This window comes from Lemur catta, chromosome 10 (genome assembly GCF_020740605.2).
Source record: "Lemur catta isolate mLemCat1 chromosome 10, mLemCat1.pri, whole genome shotgun sequence".
Lineage (NCBI taxonomy): Eukaryota > Metazoa > Chordata > Mammalia > Primates > Lemuridae > Lemur > Lemur catta.
This window is the reverse complement of record NC_059137.1, coordinates 36,012,386-36,030,457: the sequence shown is the minus strand read 5'-3', so window position 1 is coordinate 36,030,457 and position 18,072 is coordinate 36,012,386. Positions and strand designations below refer to the sequence as shown.

The 18,072-nt window shown below is 36.5% G+C and overlaps 1 protein-coding gene across 3 annotated transcripts in view; it reads left to right on the top strand.

Moving 5' to 3' along the window:
• Positions 1-18,072, top strand: part of RECK (reversion inducing cysteine rich protein with kazal motifs) — a 70,544-nt gene that overhangs the window by 43,770 nt on the left and 8,702 nt on the right. For 2 of the 3 annotated variants that reach the window (XM_045562818.1, XM_045562819.1), the window contains 6 exons: positions 1,370-1,549; positions 9,210-9,422; positions 10,742-10,878; positions 12,982-13,122; positions 14,555-14,743; positions 16,773-16,895. In XM_045562818.1, the coding sequence (XP_045418774.1) occupies positions 1,370-1,549; positions 9,210-9,422; positions 10,742-10,878; positions 12,982-13,122; positions 14,555-14,743; positions 16,773-16,895 (983 nt within the window). Of the gene's footprint in view, positions 1-1,369; positions 1,550-1,714; positions 1,825-9,209; positions 9,423-10,741; positions 10,879-12,981; positions 13,123-14,554; positions 14,744-16,772; positions 16,896-18,072 lie in introns of those variants that run through there. The other variant, XM_045562820.1, reaches the window with a different exon arrangement.

Below are 18,072 nucleotides of genomic sequence, written 5' to 3'. Positions count from 1 at the left end.
ATCCAAAATCCAAAATCTAAAACTTTTTGAGTGGTGACATGATACCACAAGTGGAAAATTCCACATCTGACATCATATGACAGGTTGCAGTCAAAACAGAGTCAAAACTTTATTTTATGCACAAAATTTTTTAAAAATATTATATAAAATTACATTCAGAATATGTGTATAAAGTATATATGAAATATAAATGAATTTCGTATTTAGACTTTGGGTCTCATCCTCAAGATCTCTATCCCATTAGGTATATGTAAATATTCCCAAATCCAAAACAATCTGAAATTCAAAACACTTCTGGTCGCGAGCATTCCAGATGAGGTATACTCAACCTGTATAGAAAGTTAAAGACTAGAGAAAGGACTGGTTTCCAGATCAAGGTACCTGATGTAACTTGGTCTCAGCTTCCTCATCCCCATAATGTATAAGCTTCATTGAGAGCAGGGACTTTGTTTTATTCACCACTGCATTTCCAGTGCTTCAAACAGGTCTTCACACAAAATAGGCACTCAGTAAACGTTAGTAGAGTGAATGAACAAAAGTAAAGGTAAAGATACTCTCCTCATGGGGTAATTCTAAGAGTCAAATAAAATGTGGAGAGAGTAGAGAATTTTACTCATGACTTTGTATATTTCAATAAAATATGAAATATGAAAATATTGTATAGTGAACATGTATTACTTTTATAAATAAAAAATTAAACTGATTAATGTGTGAAAGCACTTTGAAAATAGTAAAGATGTTTTAGCTATATACACACATTTAAGTTGCTTTGTAATCATCTAGTACTAAAAATAATAATGTCATGTATTAACTATAATAGTATACAGAGGCTTAGGAATATCTTAAGGACTATAAGTGACTCTGGTATAACTTTCAGGGAGAAATTAATGAACCCTAAGTTTATAATGTTTCTTAAAAGAAGTCTCTAAAGATCATGTCACAGTTTTGCCTTCTGTGATTGTTTGTAAATAATAGGGGAATATATCTTTGTGAAAGTAAAACCATGTGCTTTACTTTAAGTAAAGGTAAAAAAAGAAATCAGAAAGATATAGGAGGACATAATTGTGCCAAGAATTAAGGATGTACTAATATTATAATTAAACATTAAATTTAGCACTGAGATTTCTAGCAACCATGGCAAAAGGGGAAGAAATGGATGATAAAAAAAGACTTAACTGTTTTTCATGGAAAAAATCAGTTTTTCTGGCTCTAAATTCTAGGAGATAGTCATTTGGTTTTTTGTACTTTTTTTTCCCTCATTTATGTTCCAAAGTATTATATGTAACTCATAAAGTTCTAGTTTTATGCAAATCAAATATTTATTCATTTGGCTCATTTCTATGTTTCTGCATTTGTGCTCTTGTTTCAGGGAACTGTGCACTAAACTTTATAGCATGAGCTGGGGCAATACACAGAGTTGGCAAGAATTCGATCGCTTTTGTGAATATAATCCAGTGGAAGTGTCCATGTTGACCTGCTTGGCAGATGTCCGGGAACCTTGCCAGTTGGGCTGTAGAAACCTTACTTACTGTACTAATTTTAACAACAGGTAGGAACAAATTATTATACATGGAATGGAAATATTTTATTGTTAATTATCTGATTTTTAAATAAGTGAAATTACCACTTTACTCTCATTTTGTTTCTGTTGGATTAAAAGAAAGTCATATTTCTTTACAATTTCTTCTTTAAATGCTATATTCCATCTGGGAAGTAACCTCAGAGAAAGAAGCATGATTGCAAAGTCCCTTCTAATCTAGAGATACTTCAAGCTTCTGGAATTCAAAGAATCTCTTCTATCTACAGTCCCTTCTCCCTACTACTGCACCAGCAGAAACAATTCATTGCAAAATAAATCATTGTGAACTATTTGATCATCTGAATGTCCTCCTGAGTCCAGTTTACTTTGAAGGACCTTTAGACCTGTTGAGCTTCCTGCTCAGTGAGTCCCCTCTTTCATACAAAAATATTTACAGAAGCGATTCGAATAGGTGTTCTCCTGAGGTATGAAGTAGAGTAAGAAAAATAAGGGGCTAAGGACTGAGCTTTGGAGCATATCCATAGTTAATGGTTAAAGAAACAGTGAAAAAACCAGAAAAGGGCATCCAGAAGCATAAAACAAGAGAACTCCATATAGAAGCCAGACAGGAAGAGTTACTAAAGAAAAGGTGGCTGGTTTTGTGAGCTGCAGCACAGAGATCAAGAGGGCAAAAGGGAAGAGAATCATTTAGTTGGACCAGAAGGAGGTTCTAGATATTTTTGTCAGATGATGTTTACCTCAAACTAACACATATCTATCCTTTTAAAAGTATTCAGGTTATTACTTTGAGTAAGAAAATCAAGATATCTTTGTAACTGGTGATAGAATGTTAGCTAACAAAGACCTGGATTAGAGATTGATTAAATTTGAAATATATGAAATATTTGAAATTAAACTTGAGCACACAGTTCTGGCTTCAGTCTATGTGGAAACAGCAGTCTTGGGCCGAGGATATAGGTATCAGAGTCTGGGGCTGCCAAAGAGGCTGGATATTGAAGGGAAAAATCCCAAAAGAAGGAAACCATAAAAAGAGAGGTAACTCTCCTTACATCCTTGGCAGAAGCTGGGCACAATGGCTCATGCCTGTAATCCCAGTACTTTGGGAGGCTGAGGCAGAAGGATTGCTTGAGGTCAGGAGTTTGAGACAAGCCTGAGCAACATAGGGAGACCCCATCTCTACAAAAAAAATTTTTTTTAACTTAGACGGGCATGGTGGCACACACTTGTGGTTGTAGCTACTTGGGAGGCTGAAGCAGGAGGATCACTTGAACCCAGGAGTTCAAGGTTACAATGAGCTATGATCATGACACTCCACTCCAGCCTGAGTGACAGAGCAAGACCCCATGTCTTAAAAAAACAACAAATCCTTGGCTGACTCCTAAATTGCACTTGTGCAAGATGAGACCACAAAGAACCCAGGGAAAATAATACCTAGAAGGCTGAAATAAGGTAAACATAGATTATAGCAGTTGCCTTTTGTTGGGGAGACAGAGTTTAGAATTCAAGTCATGCCAAGTTAGAAGGGCCTAGTAAACACCTTGACCTTTTCATTGAATCCCATAAGGGCCACACCATGGGAGTAAAGACCACATCCAAGAACTAAGGGTAAAACTGAAAAACCCTAACAAAACATGAAACCATGCCTCCACAAGAGCAAGGTATTTGCTAATAATTTAACTGTCTGCTAGAATGAAAACAACATTCTTTAAAAGGCTAAAAAAATCCTAAATCCTATAAGGTAACATGCATAATGACCATTTTATAACCAAAAACTACAAGAAATGAGAAAAAATATAAAATGTGACCCATAGTTAAGAGAAAAAAACAATCATACCTACAGATCACCCAGATATTGAAATTAGCATATAAGGACTCTAAAGTAATTATAAACATTTTAAAGGATCTAAAGGATCTACAGGTTAAAGACGGGTATAGGTGAGGTGATGGGAGTTTGAAAAGAGGTATGGGGCCGGGCGCAGTGGCTCACGCCTGTAATCCTAGCACTCTGGGAGGCCGAGGCGGGCGGATCGTTTGAGCTCAGGAGTTTGAGACCAGCCTGAGCAAGAACGAGACCCCGTCTGTACTAAAAAGTAGAAAGAAATTATCTGGCCAACTAAAATATATATAGAAAAAATTAGCCGGGCATGGTGGCACATGCCTGTAGTCCCAGCTACCCAGGAGGCTGAGGCAGTAGGATCGCTTAAGCCCAGGAGTTTGAGGTTGCTGTGAGCTAGGCTGATGCCACGGCACTCACTCTAGCCTAGGCAACAAAGCGAGACTCTGTCTCAAAAAAAAAAGAAAAGAAAAGAAAAGAAAAGAGGTATGGAAGTTCTAAAAAAATAATCAAATGGAAATTCTAGAACTGAAAAATATAATAGCTGAAATAAAAAACTTATTGGAAGGAATGGAAAATAGATCAGACACAAAAGAAGGAAAAGGTCACTGATCTCAGAGATCACTCAATAGCAATTATCTAAACTAAAGCACAGAGAGAATAAGTGATATATAACATCTGTAATTGGAATCCAGAAAGAAAGGAGCAGAAAAATATTTGATTAAACATTAACTGAAATTTTTCCAAATTTGATCAAATACATTAACCCATTTCTTGGGAAAGCTTAGCAAACCTGAAATTAGATAAATGCAAAGAAAACCCACACCTAGCACATCATACTTAAACTGCTGAAAACCAAAGGAAAAGAGAAATATTAAAAGCAACCAAAGGGAGAAAAAAAGACACTTTACATATAACAAAATAACAATAAATATGACAACTGACTATCCTCTAGAAACAATCGAGGACCAAAGACCATAAAGTAATATCCTTAAAGTACTCAGGGAAAAAACATAGAATCCTATCAAATCAGAATCTTATATTCAGTGAAAATATGCTTCAAAAATTAAGGTAAAATAAAGATATTTCTAGACATTAAAAAAAGAAGCTCAGAATTTTCTGCCCACTGACTCTCACTACAAATTCTTTATTCTGAAGGAAAATACCAGATGTAAAGTCAGACCTATAGAGTATGAGAAATGTAAGTATAGGTAAACATGAAAAATATTTTTCTTTATTTTAGTTTCTTAAAGTAATTGGTTAAAGCCAAAATAACAATTTATTGTGGGTGTTATAACATGCATAGAAGTAAAATATGTGACAACAGCAGCAAAAAGGATGAGAGAGGTAAACAATTATACTGTTATAAATTTCTTACATTATGTAATATTGAAGTGGTATAATATTAATTCAAGGAAAATTGTAATAAATTATGGACACATATATAGTACCTAGAGCAACCACTAATTTAAAACATAATACAAAGAGGTATAGCTAAGAAGATATGGAATGGAATATTAAAATAATACTTGATCCATCCAAAAGAAGACAGAAGAGAAGAGACAAATTGAAAACAACAGCAAGGCAATAGACTTAAACCAAACCATATCAATAATTACATTAAGTATAAATGGACTAAAAACATCAATTTGATGGAGAAGGTGTCCCAATGAAGAGAGTAAAGCACCCTGAATTCACCAAGTGGCTTCTTGGCTTTGTGCTGGAAAGAATTCAAGAGCAAGCCAATTAGTGACAGAAAGTTTATAGAGACAGAGACAGACAACAGATCCTACTCCACAGACAGAGTAGGGGTCCTCTCCCAAGCAGTAGGGCAATTGCCCTTATGGGGCAATGACAGTGTTTTTAAATGTTCAGAAACCTAGAATGTGACCAGCATTGTCTTGCAGTTAAGCCATAAATGTTAATCATAAACTGCTGTCACAGAAAGGTAAGCACAGACAGTTTGTAAGGCATCGGCTTAGTAATTCATCCACCCTTAGGGTTGTTGCTGGCGACATCCATGTTCAGGGTGCTTAGGGTCTAGTATCGGTCAAAAAGTCTGTAATCAGGTTCTGTGGACCTTCCCTTTCTGCTTTATCTCTACATCAAATTGAAAGACGGAGGCCGGGCCTGGTAGCTCATGCCTGTAATCCTAGCACTCTGGGAGGCCGAGGTGGGAGGATTGCTTGAGGTCAGGAGTTCAAGACCAGCCTGAGCAAGAGCGAGACCCTATCTCTACCAAAAATAGAAAAAATTAGCCAGGTATAGCGGCACATGCCTGCAGTCCCAGCTAGTCAGGAGGCTGAGGCAGGAGGATTGCTTGAGTCCAGGAATTTGAGGTTGCAGTAAGCTATGATCACACCATTGCACTCTACCTAGGGTGACAGAGTGAGACTCTTGCCTCAATAAATAAATAAATAAATAAATAACTACCATATGATTTGGCAGTCCCACTACTAGGTATATATCCAAAGGAAATGAAATCAGTTATGTTGAAGAGATATTTCACTCCCACATTTATTGCAACATTATCTTTAATAGCCAAGATATGGAATCAACCTAAGTGTCTACCAATGGGTGAATTGATAAAGAAAATGTGGTATATATACATAATGGAATACTATTCAGCCTTAAAAAAAAGAGGGAAATCCTGTCTTTTGCAACAACACACATGAACCTGGAGGACATTAAGTGAAATAAGAGCCAGGCACAGAAAGACAAATACTGCAAGATCTCACTTATATGTGGAATCTAAAAAAGTCAAACTCATGGAGGCAAAGAATAGAATGGTGGTTACTAAAGGCTAGAGGGTGAGCGAGGTGAGAGGAGGATTGGGGAGATGTTTCTCAAAGAACACAAAATTTCATTAGGCAGGAGACATAAGTTCAAGAGATCTATTGTACAACATAGTGACTATAATTAATAACAGTACGTTGATACTTGAAAACTGCTAAGAGAGTAGATTTTAAGTGTTCTCACCCCAAAAAATGATAAATATATGATGTAATGCATATTTTAATTAGCTTGATTTAGCCATTCCGCAATGTGTACATATTTGAAAACATCATGTTGTACATAATAAATATATATAATTTTTCAATTAAAAAATTTTAAAAGAAATGGCTATTTAAGTACTTGAGAAGGTTTATTATTATTAGTCATGGCAAAATGCAGATTAAAACATCAGTGAAATGCCTCCTCACATTCACTACAATGGCTAAAATTAAAAGACTGGCAAGCATGTGAAGCAAGTGCAATTCTCATAGTACTTTGCTACTGGGAGCATAAGATAGTTTAAGAACTTTGGAGAGCTTTCTGTCAGTTTCTTAAAAAGTTAAATCTCTGACCCAACAATTTTATTCTGAAGCATTTACCCAAGAGACATGAAAACATGTCTAAAAAAAGACCTATGTAGCAGCCTTATTCATAATAGCCCGCACTGGAGGTGTGGGGGAGAACACACAATATCTATTAGAAGAATGAAAGAATATCACATATTGTGGTATATCCAAACAGTGGAATAGTACGCAGCAAGAAAAAAAGTCAAACTACTGATACACTCAAAAACATGGATGAATTTTATGTTAAGGAAAAGAAGCCAGACACAGAAGCCAGACACAAAATACATTCTTGATGGTTCTGTACATATGAGGTCCAAGAATAGGCAAATGTAATCAATGGGGATAAAGATTAGAAAATCATTTCCTCTGGTAGAAGGGGAAATTAACTGGAGAGGGGCATGCATCAGGGTACTTTATAGGGTAAGGAAAATGCTCTATATCTTGTTTGGAGTTTTAATTACATGGGTGGATACAGTTTTCAAAGTTTTTGAACTAAATTCTCAAGAGTTAGGTATTACATTGTATGTAAATTATATGCCCAATAAACTATTATTTTAAATAAAACAAATTTTAAAATTAATAGCTTTTGCTCATTAAAAGATACTATGACGAAAATGAAAAGACAAGCCACAAACTGGTAGAAAATATTTGTAATACATATATCTTATGAAGGACTTATATCCAGAATATATAAAGAACTCTTACAACCCAATAATTTTTTTAAAAACTCAACTTTTTTAAAAGACAAAAGGCTGGAAAAACATTTCTCAAAAGAAGATATTCGAATGGCCAATAGTTACATGAAAAGGTGCTCAACATCATTAGTCATCAGTGAAATGCAAATTTAAACCAATAAATACCACTACACACTAATAGAAAGAGTGGCTACTACTAAAATGACTGACAAGCATTCAGTCATGGAACTTTCATAGATTGCTGGTGTGAGCATGAAATGGTATAAGCACTTTGGAAAACAGTTTGGTGGCTTCCTAGAAAGTTAAACCTACCCTATAACCCAGCAATGCTATTCCTGGGCATGAAAATAACTGGAAATAACTTTAATGTCTAGGTGAATGAGTAAATCAGCATTTTTCAAAGTGTGGTACCTGGTCCCCAAAACTCTTTCAGGGGGCCCCTGATATCAAAACTATTAGTATTGATAGTATTATTATAAAAGTAGTTTTATAATAATACTAAGATTATTTGCCTTTTTCAATGCATTCTTACAAGAGTGAATAGTGGGGTTTTCCAGTGTCTGTAAGACGAGTGATATAGCAACATATTGAATGCAGAAGCAGATACGAAAATCCAGCTGTCTTCTTAAGCCAGACATTAAAGAGATTTGCAAAACTGTAGAACAGTCCTGCTCTTCTCACTAATGTTTGTTTTGTTTTGGAAAATAAAGTTATTTTTCATATAAATAATATATTACATGTAATAAGTTTATTATAATTTTAAATAAATTAATAACTACTTTAAAGATCTGTGTTAGTTTGTATTTGGTCTTTTTTTGAGATGTGGTCTCACTATGTTACCCAGACTGGCTCAAACTCCTGCGCTCAAGTAACCTTCCTGCCTCAGCCTACCAGGTAACTGGGACTACAGGCACATGATACCACACCAGCTTTGTTTTCATTTCCAATGAGGTAAACATTGATGGATATAACTCACGTAAACAAAAGCTTCTTGAGAACCCAATAATTTTAAGAGTGTAAATGGGTCCTGAGATCAAAAAGTTTGAGAACCACTAGGATAAACAAATTTTGGTTTATTTATTAATGCAATAATACTCAACAGTAAAAAGGAACAAACTTTTTACATGAACAAAAATATGCATGAATCTCAAAAAGATTGTTTGGCTAAAGACCCCAGATCCAAAAAAGGACATAACAGTATGATTCCATTTATATGAAGTTCTAGAACAGGCAGAATTAATCTATGGTGATATAAGTATGAATAGTAGTATTCTCTGAGGTGGAGTCAGCTGACTTGAGAGAGGCATAAGGTCGGATGTGATATGAATGTTCCTTAATTGATTCAGATGTACTTATGGATGCACACATTTGTCACATCAAGCTATATCCATAAAATCTGTGCGTTTTCTTTTTTCCTCTTTTTTTTCTTTTGTGTGCATTTTATTTTTGTAAATTATGCCTCCATTTTAAAAACTTAGACTTATAATATTTATTTTGCAAAATGAAAGAAATGAGATGGTCTGAGGATAATAGTCCTGTCTAGAGCATTTTGAAGTTTTAAACTGCCTCACAAAAACCTGTGTTAAAAGGAAATCATGCACTCAGAATCTTAATGCTAGTCTATATTGAATCTTCATGTACTTGAAGCTGATATCCTTTAATGGGTTGTATGTGCATGTGCTTTCTCCTCTTTAAGAAAATCAGATTTTCCTGATATGTTAGTGTGTCAGGACTTTACTTGTTGTTTCTCTCTAGAAAATAATTGCCTCTTGATTCCTTCTGAATTTTTTTCTCTATAGGCCTACAGAGCTTTTCAGGAGTTGTAATGCTCAGTCAGATCAAGGAGCCATGAATGACATGAAGCTGTGGGAAAAAGGAAGCATAAAGATGCCATTTATCAATATACCTGTTCTTGATATTAAAAAATGCCAGCCAGAAATGTGGAAAGCAATAGCCTGTTCACTACAGATTAAACCTTGTCATAGTAAATCCCGGGGAAGTATTATTTGCAAGTAAGTTTCTTTCATCATAATGATTCTCCAATTTTCGTTCAGAGCCTCTCTTTAGAATTTTCTCTTCTAGCACTTCCCTTTGCCTGTGACCCCCACATGTCAAATGCTTTCACACTTTTTCCTCCTCTATTGAAATACTGTTCACCCTATCTCCACTTGCCCACTTCCTGTCCTTGTCTTCTCTCAAATACCAGACATTCCTATTGAGGCTTCCCAGACTTCTCCAGCTGATAGTAATTTATCCTTACTACAAATTCCTAGGACCTTTATTTGTACATCTCTTATGGAACTTAGTTCAAGAAACATTAAATACCTTTGATACACTATTCTATTTTTATATTTCAATATGTATACTTGTCTTATTGTGTATTAGACTTTGCTCTCCTTAAGGAGCTTATTCTTCTTTGTGCCATTTTTCTTTTATTCTTGTTCCTCTTTTTCTCCTCTTCAGATATTAGTGTGATCATGACACATAACTGCTATTCCATAAATATTCGATGAGTAAAAGAGTTAATGAATACAGTCATTAGGGCCTGTTTCTAGTAAACATTTTTGAATGGTTTGCTTGAGAAATCTAGGATAAAGTAAAAATAGGAGCTTCTATGGTGACCAAAACCAAAAGCACTTAACTACATAGTAATCTATGTTAACTGCTATTCACACATCTTGTTTTCCAAAACCAAGTTATCTTGTTTTCCAAAAGGTTTTCCAAAACCAAGTTAATATTTAGCGCCTAAGTTGTTGATATGTGGCTCAGTGCTGCTGGGTACTTGATGACTCATTTCAGATTATTTCAACCTTCATCAGAGTCCAGATATATTCTCTGATATGACTTGGGGACGACCTGAGTCGAGGAGACACCAAGGTATAAACTATTGGTTCACAAGCAAGAGGCAATGAGTGGGAAATATGTGGACTCTTAGCATAGCAAAATTATAGAAGAGGAATCAAATTCCTATCGAAGACTAAGAAAATTTTAAAGTAATAGACTTTCCAGTTATTACAGGCCAAACAATTTCCTTTCAAAGATGGTAAAAAGCCACTTTGATGGTAGTAACAGTAAGTGTAAGTATAAAATTTGAGCAAGGCTTTTGATCTCAGATAAGAGAAAGTTGGGGATGCCTTGAATTTTTTATTGAACCTGAGGTCCACTGTTGACTCCTATTTTCTTTTGCTATGCTTAACCTAACCAGTTATGAAACATTGTTAAATTATGAAAACTTACTTACTTTCTGGAAAGCTTCAGAAACAGAAGTGATATTAACTAGAAAGCATGAGGTTCATTGAACCCTAAATGTATGTGCATTTTTCTTTTCAAGATCAGATTGTGTAGAGATCCTCAAAAAATGTGGAGACCAGAACAAATTCCCCGAAGACCACACAGCTGAAAGTATTTGTGAGCTTCTATCACCCACTGATGACCTGGAGAATTGTATACCTTTGGATACATACCTCAGTAAGTACTTTTTTTGTTGGTTTTTTTTTTCTTTTTTTTTAGATTTCAAACACCATCTCTTCCATCTCTGTCGCTGCTTATTTTGGATGAGCATGTATCTGCTGAGAACATGTGGTTCGATGATAGCATCTCAATCACAGACTCTTATCTTATTTGCTTGGCCTTTTGGCCCAGGAAAGAATGTTATCTTAAAATATGTAAGCAGAAGTGATTATCATAACAGTCTAAGGAGGTATGAACTGTTGTCAATCTGTCTAAGCAGTGAAAAAGGGGGCCAGCATTTTCAAATAACCAGCTCCATATAATTGCTGTCTCTTTGCCATAATATCACCGAAAGTGGAATTTCCCCCCAAGAATATTCAGCTTTTTGTCATCGGAGTATCTATCAGTGGACCTGAGCCAGGCATTGGCTTGGACTTACCCACCCAACAGGGTGTAAAGAATGACAGTCTGGGTTAGTACATGAAAATGGAACTTGTCTCACTGCTTCGGCCTCTCTCTGCCAAATACTCCTGCCAGGAGCTAAAAGAGTACATTGATATCTCATTGAGGGATCCTTGAGCTGAGCTTCTTGGCAGTGAGGTGACTACATCAACCAGGGGATGACAAGCAAAACTCCTACACACTCAGTAGTTAAGATAAGGGAAGTGTTCAGGCTGCCACCAGGGGGCATTAGTGCTGTGAACTGGCTGGAAAAGAAGACAGTGAAGTCAGCTCCTACTTGCTTAGTTTTCATGTGTCAGACAAGATTAAAAAATGACAGAACAACAAATAGAAGTAAAAGAAAGCCCAGAAACAAATAGTCCAGGGCTGTTATGGTGTCATCATCATCAGGAATCCAGGCTCCTTTTATCTTTCTCCACCAGCCTTAGCACTTGATTTCAGTCATCGAGATTACTTCTTGTACTTCACAACATGGTTATTGGTGTTCTAGCCACCATATTCTAGTTTGGTGGTAGATTCTAGATGGTGAAAAGGAAGGGGAAGAGCAAACAACTTCTCCTTAATCTCATTGGCCACACCTAGTTGTAAGGAGCACTGGGAAAGACTATGTTTTTAGCTGTGGGCCCATTGCCACCGTATGTAAAATTGGAGATCTATTAGTAAACAGGAAAAGAAGAGTGAGTGCTAGATTCGTAGCTGGTAATATATGCCATATTTTCTCCAAACCAACAAACTATGTCCCTTAACTTTTGTGACCAATATAGCAAAAAAGTATTAGACTAGAATTTAGACCTCTGTAACTTTGAGCAGATCACTTCTTTGAGCCTGAGCTTCCCTATTTATAAAATGATCAGGCAAGATGAGCTAAACCAAGGGCCCTTATACCTCTATTAGTCTTAGAGTCTGCATCTATCCTAAAATCAAGTAAACAAAACTAATGTATTCATAATCGTAGACTCTATTACAGAAGTCAAATATATGTGTAGAAGGAAACTATTTCAATGGGAAGAAAATTAAAGAAATGCTTTTGCTTGAAATTCAGTACTCTGTTTAAATATCACACATACTTATACTAAGTGAGACTCTTCCTTAGTCATGATTTCAGAACTTAAAATATAATCATGGTTTGGGGTCCACACTACCATAATAAGTTATCATTTATTATAAAACATGCTAAATTATCCCTCTTAGACATAAGCACCTATTTGACCACCCTATCCAAAATATACCTGTCACTTTCCATCCCCTGATACTACTTATTGCTTATAATTTTCTGACTTTATTTTTTATTTTATACACACACACACACACACACACACACACACACACACACACACACAGTATATTTATTGTTTATTTCTCTACCAGATGTACACTCTGTGTTAAAAACTTGTCTGTTTTGTTCATCACTGTATCACCAGTGCCTCGAACCTTGTCCGGTATATTGTAGGTATCCATTAAATAAACGAATGAATGTGTTTATATTTATGCAAAACTCACAAATGATGAGAGACTGAGTGTTTTTATAGCTTAGTAGAATCAGGTCTTACTTTATGCTCATGCACTCTTCATTTATTCCAGCCATAATTAATTCAGATAATTTACAGACCTCTGTTATTCTTTTAGCTTGGTTAAACTAATCTGTTTTGTGTTTTTCAGGGCCTAGTACTTTAGGTAACATTGTAGAAGAAGTGACTCACCCTTGTAACCCAAATCCTTGCCCGGCCAATGAGCTCTGTGAAGTGAACCGAAAAGGATGTCCATCTGGAGATCCCTGTCTTCCATATTCTTGTGTTCAAGGTAAGAGGTAGGTGGGTGCGTGTGTGGGACGAGTATGGACAGGTGCTACTGGTGTTGCTTTATAGGTATTATCTTTGGAGTGAGGTTATAAGGGACTTTATTTTCTATTAATATATATGGTTTTCTGTAATGTTTGAGGTTTTCCCATTAAACATATATTATTTGTGTAAGCAGAAAAAGACAAAGACACATATAATTTTCAGTTGTCATTTATTTATTTATTTTTATTTATTTTTATTTTTTTATTTTTTTGAGACAGAGTCTCACTCCGTTGCCTGGGCTAGAGTGCCATAGCGTCACCCTAGCTCACAGCAACCTCAAACTCCTGGGCTCAAGCAATCCTACTGCTTCAGTCTCCCAAGTAGCTGGGACTACAGGCATGTGCTACCATGCCTGGCTAATTTTTTTTACATATATATTTTTAGTTGTCCAGCTAATTTCTTTCTATTTTTTAGTAGAGACAGGGTCTTGCTCTTGCTCAGGCTGGTCTCGAACTCCTGAGCTCAAAAGATCCACCTGCCTCAGCCTCCCAGAGAGCTAGGATTACAGGCATGAGCCACCGCGCCCGGCCTGTCAGTCCCTTTTGAATATAGTTGTGGCAACATTTAGAATCAACATTTTTAAATATCTTTAAAGTAAAATGGAGCAAAAGATTAAATAAGCATGATGTCTCAAAAGATCATCTATATTTATATAATACCATAATGTATCAGCTGTGGAGTCATAATAAGTCTTGTTAAAATTGGGAATATTGGGCTGTCTTAAATTTCAAGATAGTATTTTCCATCCATTTATCTTTACATTATAATTTAGTCAGTATTTTCTATGGCAAGAAAATAAGACATAGTTACTTACTTAAAATGGTGACATCTGTATTCCATATTATTTAAATACAGAATTCAATTCAGAATTTTCTTGTTTTGTTAAACTCAGAAAGCCTGTCTTGTAATAAGATAGAAATATATAAGATATAAAATGATTTCTCCTTAAGCTCACCTAAATATTGCATTTTTCTTTGAATTTAAGGTATGCTTGTATTCTATTGCTAAAAGTTTTTCTGATGAAGATTATCCTAAAAATACTGTCAGTTTCCATATCCATTTTAAAAATATCTGTGATTTTTTAAATATCTTTGATTAGCCCAAAGAAATAAAAAGCTATATATCTTATAGCATTTTAATACTGAACTATAGGTAACTTTGGGATACAGGTCCTTAGTCACTACTATCCCTCAGAACATGGAATTTTAATTTGAGAGGATACATTTTTGGCCAGTAAATCAAAGCAATTCCTTAATCTGGTGAAAGTTCTACTATGTAACCTTTAATAGCTATACAGTACCTGTAAGACTTTTGTAAAGTATATATCTAATGTCATAAAACAATGTCATAGAACAATACCATCTCTCTCAACTAATGTTTGTTTTGTACAGGTTGCAAATTGGGAGAAGCATCTGATTTCATTGTCCGTCAAGGGACACTAATCCAGGTGCCATCATCTGCAGGGGAAGTTGGTTGTTATAAAATCTGTTCATGTGGACAAAGTGGACTCTTAGAAAACTGTATGGAGATGCACTGTATAGACCTCCAGAAGTCTTGTATTGTTGGGGGAAAAAGAAAAAGTGAGTCTTGAACTGTATTTGTTTTTGTTTTTAATATAATATTCAGCTGGGAGTGGTGGCTCATGCCTTAATCCCAACTGCTTGGGAGGCTGAGGTGGGAGGATCACTTGAGGCCAGGAGTTCGAGACCAGCCTGGGCAATATATTGAGACACCGTTTCAAAAAAAAAAAAATGAAATAAGTTATCTTCACTTTGTAGGAAGAACATTGCATAGAATATCACCAAAGAGCAAAGGGTAAGGTCTGTATATTGGACACTCTAGGGTAGTATTTTTCAAACTATACAAAGCACTAGGATTTCTAATGAATCCTCTTAGAAGCCTCCTCAAGAAGGGGCTAATGACTGATAATTATTAATTAATACTTACTGAATTCTGATTGTGGCCAAGCACGATGCTAAAGTCTTGCTCTACATTATCTCATATAATCCTCCAAGTTATTCTTTGGTATAGGTATTATTGTTATTATCCCTATTGCATAGAAGAGTATCTGATGCTCAAAGAGGTCACCCAGCTAATAAGTGACCAAAGCAGGACTTGGCTCCAGGTCTATGTGGCTCCAAAGCCCTTACACTTCATTGGCAAGGACCTGAATATAGGTACACTTCCTCAACTGTACTCCACCCCACTCCCACGTCACCAGAAGTGAAACTCAGATTTTGACATCGAGGAAAGCAAATGGGGATGGAAACTACACTGTTGGTTAGGGGGTTGGAAAGAGCACATTTTAAGTGCCACCCTTTGACTGTCTTCCCTAAAAATTTTAGTGTCTTGCTTTCCCACTGCTTCCTTTAACCATCTTTTTGCTGTTCGTGTCAATATGTGACTTCAAACAATTGTGGAAAAGCTCCACTTTTGGGGATGTACCTCCTCCCTACCTACTCTCTCAGCTACCACACCCCTACCCCCTCCTCCTTCCCCTTCAACCCTAGTAGTTCAGCTTTTATATGCTTTTTGGTTACTCTTCTGTGTGAGATCTGATTAGAAAGAAGAGTGCTTTTGGCTAAAAAGAGTTCACAAATTTCTGCCCTAGAGCAAGTCAGGCATCTGTTTCTTAGTCCATATTCTATTAAATACTTGGCTAAAATGTGAAGGTAGGTACCTTGTATCACAGAAAAAATCTGGGAACAAACAAATTCATTCTTTCCGTAAACGCTCACTGACTAAATGCCTGTTTTGTGCAAAAGAGCACAATAGTCCCTCGTGGAGCTGAACTTGGGATGGGGAATGAGGTCATGCTTTACATGATACGATGGGAGAGAATTTGAGCCACAAAAAGTTGCAGACCAAGTGCTCTTCTGGGAGCTAGTTATTCTTGCCAGGACGTTAGGAGAGTCTTTGGTCCAAAGATGCCATTAGGTCTGGCCCTGGACAGGTGAGCATTCCTGGCAGAAGGTACAGCCAGAAACATTCTTAGAGAATAGAGAACAGCCTAGTGAGACCAGCACGTTATGGACTTGGAAAAATATGATGGGGGGTAAATATGAAAATATAAATTTTTTCTTTTATTTTTTTAATATTTTTATTTTTGTATGGGGGAGTTGAGAATAGGGGTGCTCAATTGCCTTGTTTGTTTTTGTTGAGACAGAATCTCACTCTGTCACCCTGAGTAGAGTGCAATGGCATCATTGTAGCTCATTGCAACCTCCAACTCCTGGGCTCTAAGAGATCCTTCTGCCTCAGTCTCCCGGGTAGCTGGGACTACAGGCGCTCGCTGAAAAGCCCGGCTGGGTTTTTTTTTTTTCCTTTCTTTTTGGTAGAGATGGGGTCTCCCTCTTACTCAAGTTAGTCTCGAACTCCTGAGTTCAAGCAATCCTCCTGCCTCGGCCTCCCAGAGTACTAGGATTACAGGCATAAGCCTGGGCTGAAAATATAAATATTAATATCTTGATTTAACTCCCTCATTTGTATATTCAGAAGTCATCTTTCAAGAATTTTTATTTTAAAACTTTTTAAAATATTGAAATTTTAATTTATGCTGTATTTCTCAATGCATGATATAGATCTACATTTTATTTCTCTTTCTGTCAGGTCATGGAACATCCTTTAGTATTGACTGCAATATCTGTTCTTGTTTTGCTGGCAATTTGGTGTGTTCTACCCGCCTGTGCCTCAGTGAGCATAGTTCAGAAGATGACCGTCGCACCTTCACAGGTGACTGTGGTTGCCCAGAGGCTGCCTTCGGGCAGTCTTATTCCTTTGCACGCATTTTTCCCTTCAAGGCAGCTTCTCTGGTTTTGCTTTAACTGCAAATATACATAGTAAAATAAATGCAGAATCTGAGGGCTCTTTCCCTCTTTGGATCTCAGTTTTGTCCTCTCTGAATTGAAGGCACTAAACTAAATGGTTTCTTAGGGTCCTTCCAGCACTAATATTCTGGAATTCCATGATTAAAAAAAGACAGAGCTAGTGATTGGGATGGTTTTAATTAAATTGAACTTTTCTACCTGGTAAAATACCCCATTTACTGCTCTCATTATGGTCTAAAATGTCCATGTATTTTCCCAGTTTGTTTCTCACCCAACACCTTCTCCTTTGGCCTACCTTAGCTTACTGGTTCATCTAGGCTTCCACAAATAATATCTCAGAATACTGCTTTCTTGATTTTCCTATGTTTTGCTGTTGGTATTATGCTCACAGTCTGCTGGCATCTCTTGGCATCTACTTTTTCCCAGATCTGAAATACCTGTGGCTCTGAGTAAAGAGGTACTAGGTAGCATGACATGTCATGCTGCTGCAGTGGCAACCTGATTCTTCTTTCCCTGGAGTTAGTATTACACATGGAGAGGACTGGGGGTCGGGTGGGAGAAGAATAGAGTAAGGATGTACCAACCTTGTACCTCCAGCCCATGGAAATAAAAAAGAGATCAGAAATAAGACGTGAAGAGCAGACTGATGGGGAAGTGGAAGTAGGACTTCTGTATCCCATCTTCTCTCCACCCTAATAAGTACCAGCCTTTACTACATTATTATCATCATCATCATCCTTTGTTCTTATCCTTTGTCTGACCTGCTGTAATGAGGACAACTCATTCTGATTAGAGAAATCATAGAGGGATGTGGGGATGAAGAGTAAACTAAGATTTTCAAGGAAGTTTTTTCGTCGTTGTTAACATCTAAATGGTTTTGGAAGATGAACTTTATAACTAGCGGGACTCTTATTCCCTATAGTGTGAGGCCCCTAGCGTCCTGGGATAAATTAAGTCAGTGAGTTTTGAGCCAGCAGACTCTAAGGAAATTTACAGGCCCAAAAGCAGACTACATTTCTTGGGACTTGGTGTCCTCATCCAAACATGACGCAGAGAGAGATACTCACTAAAAACTGATAAGT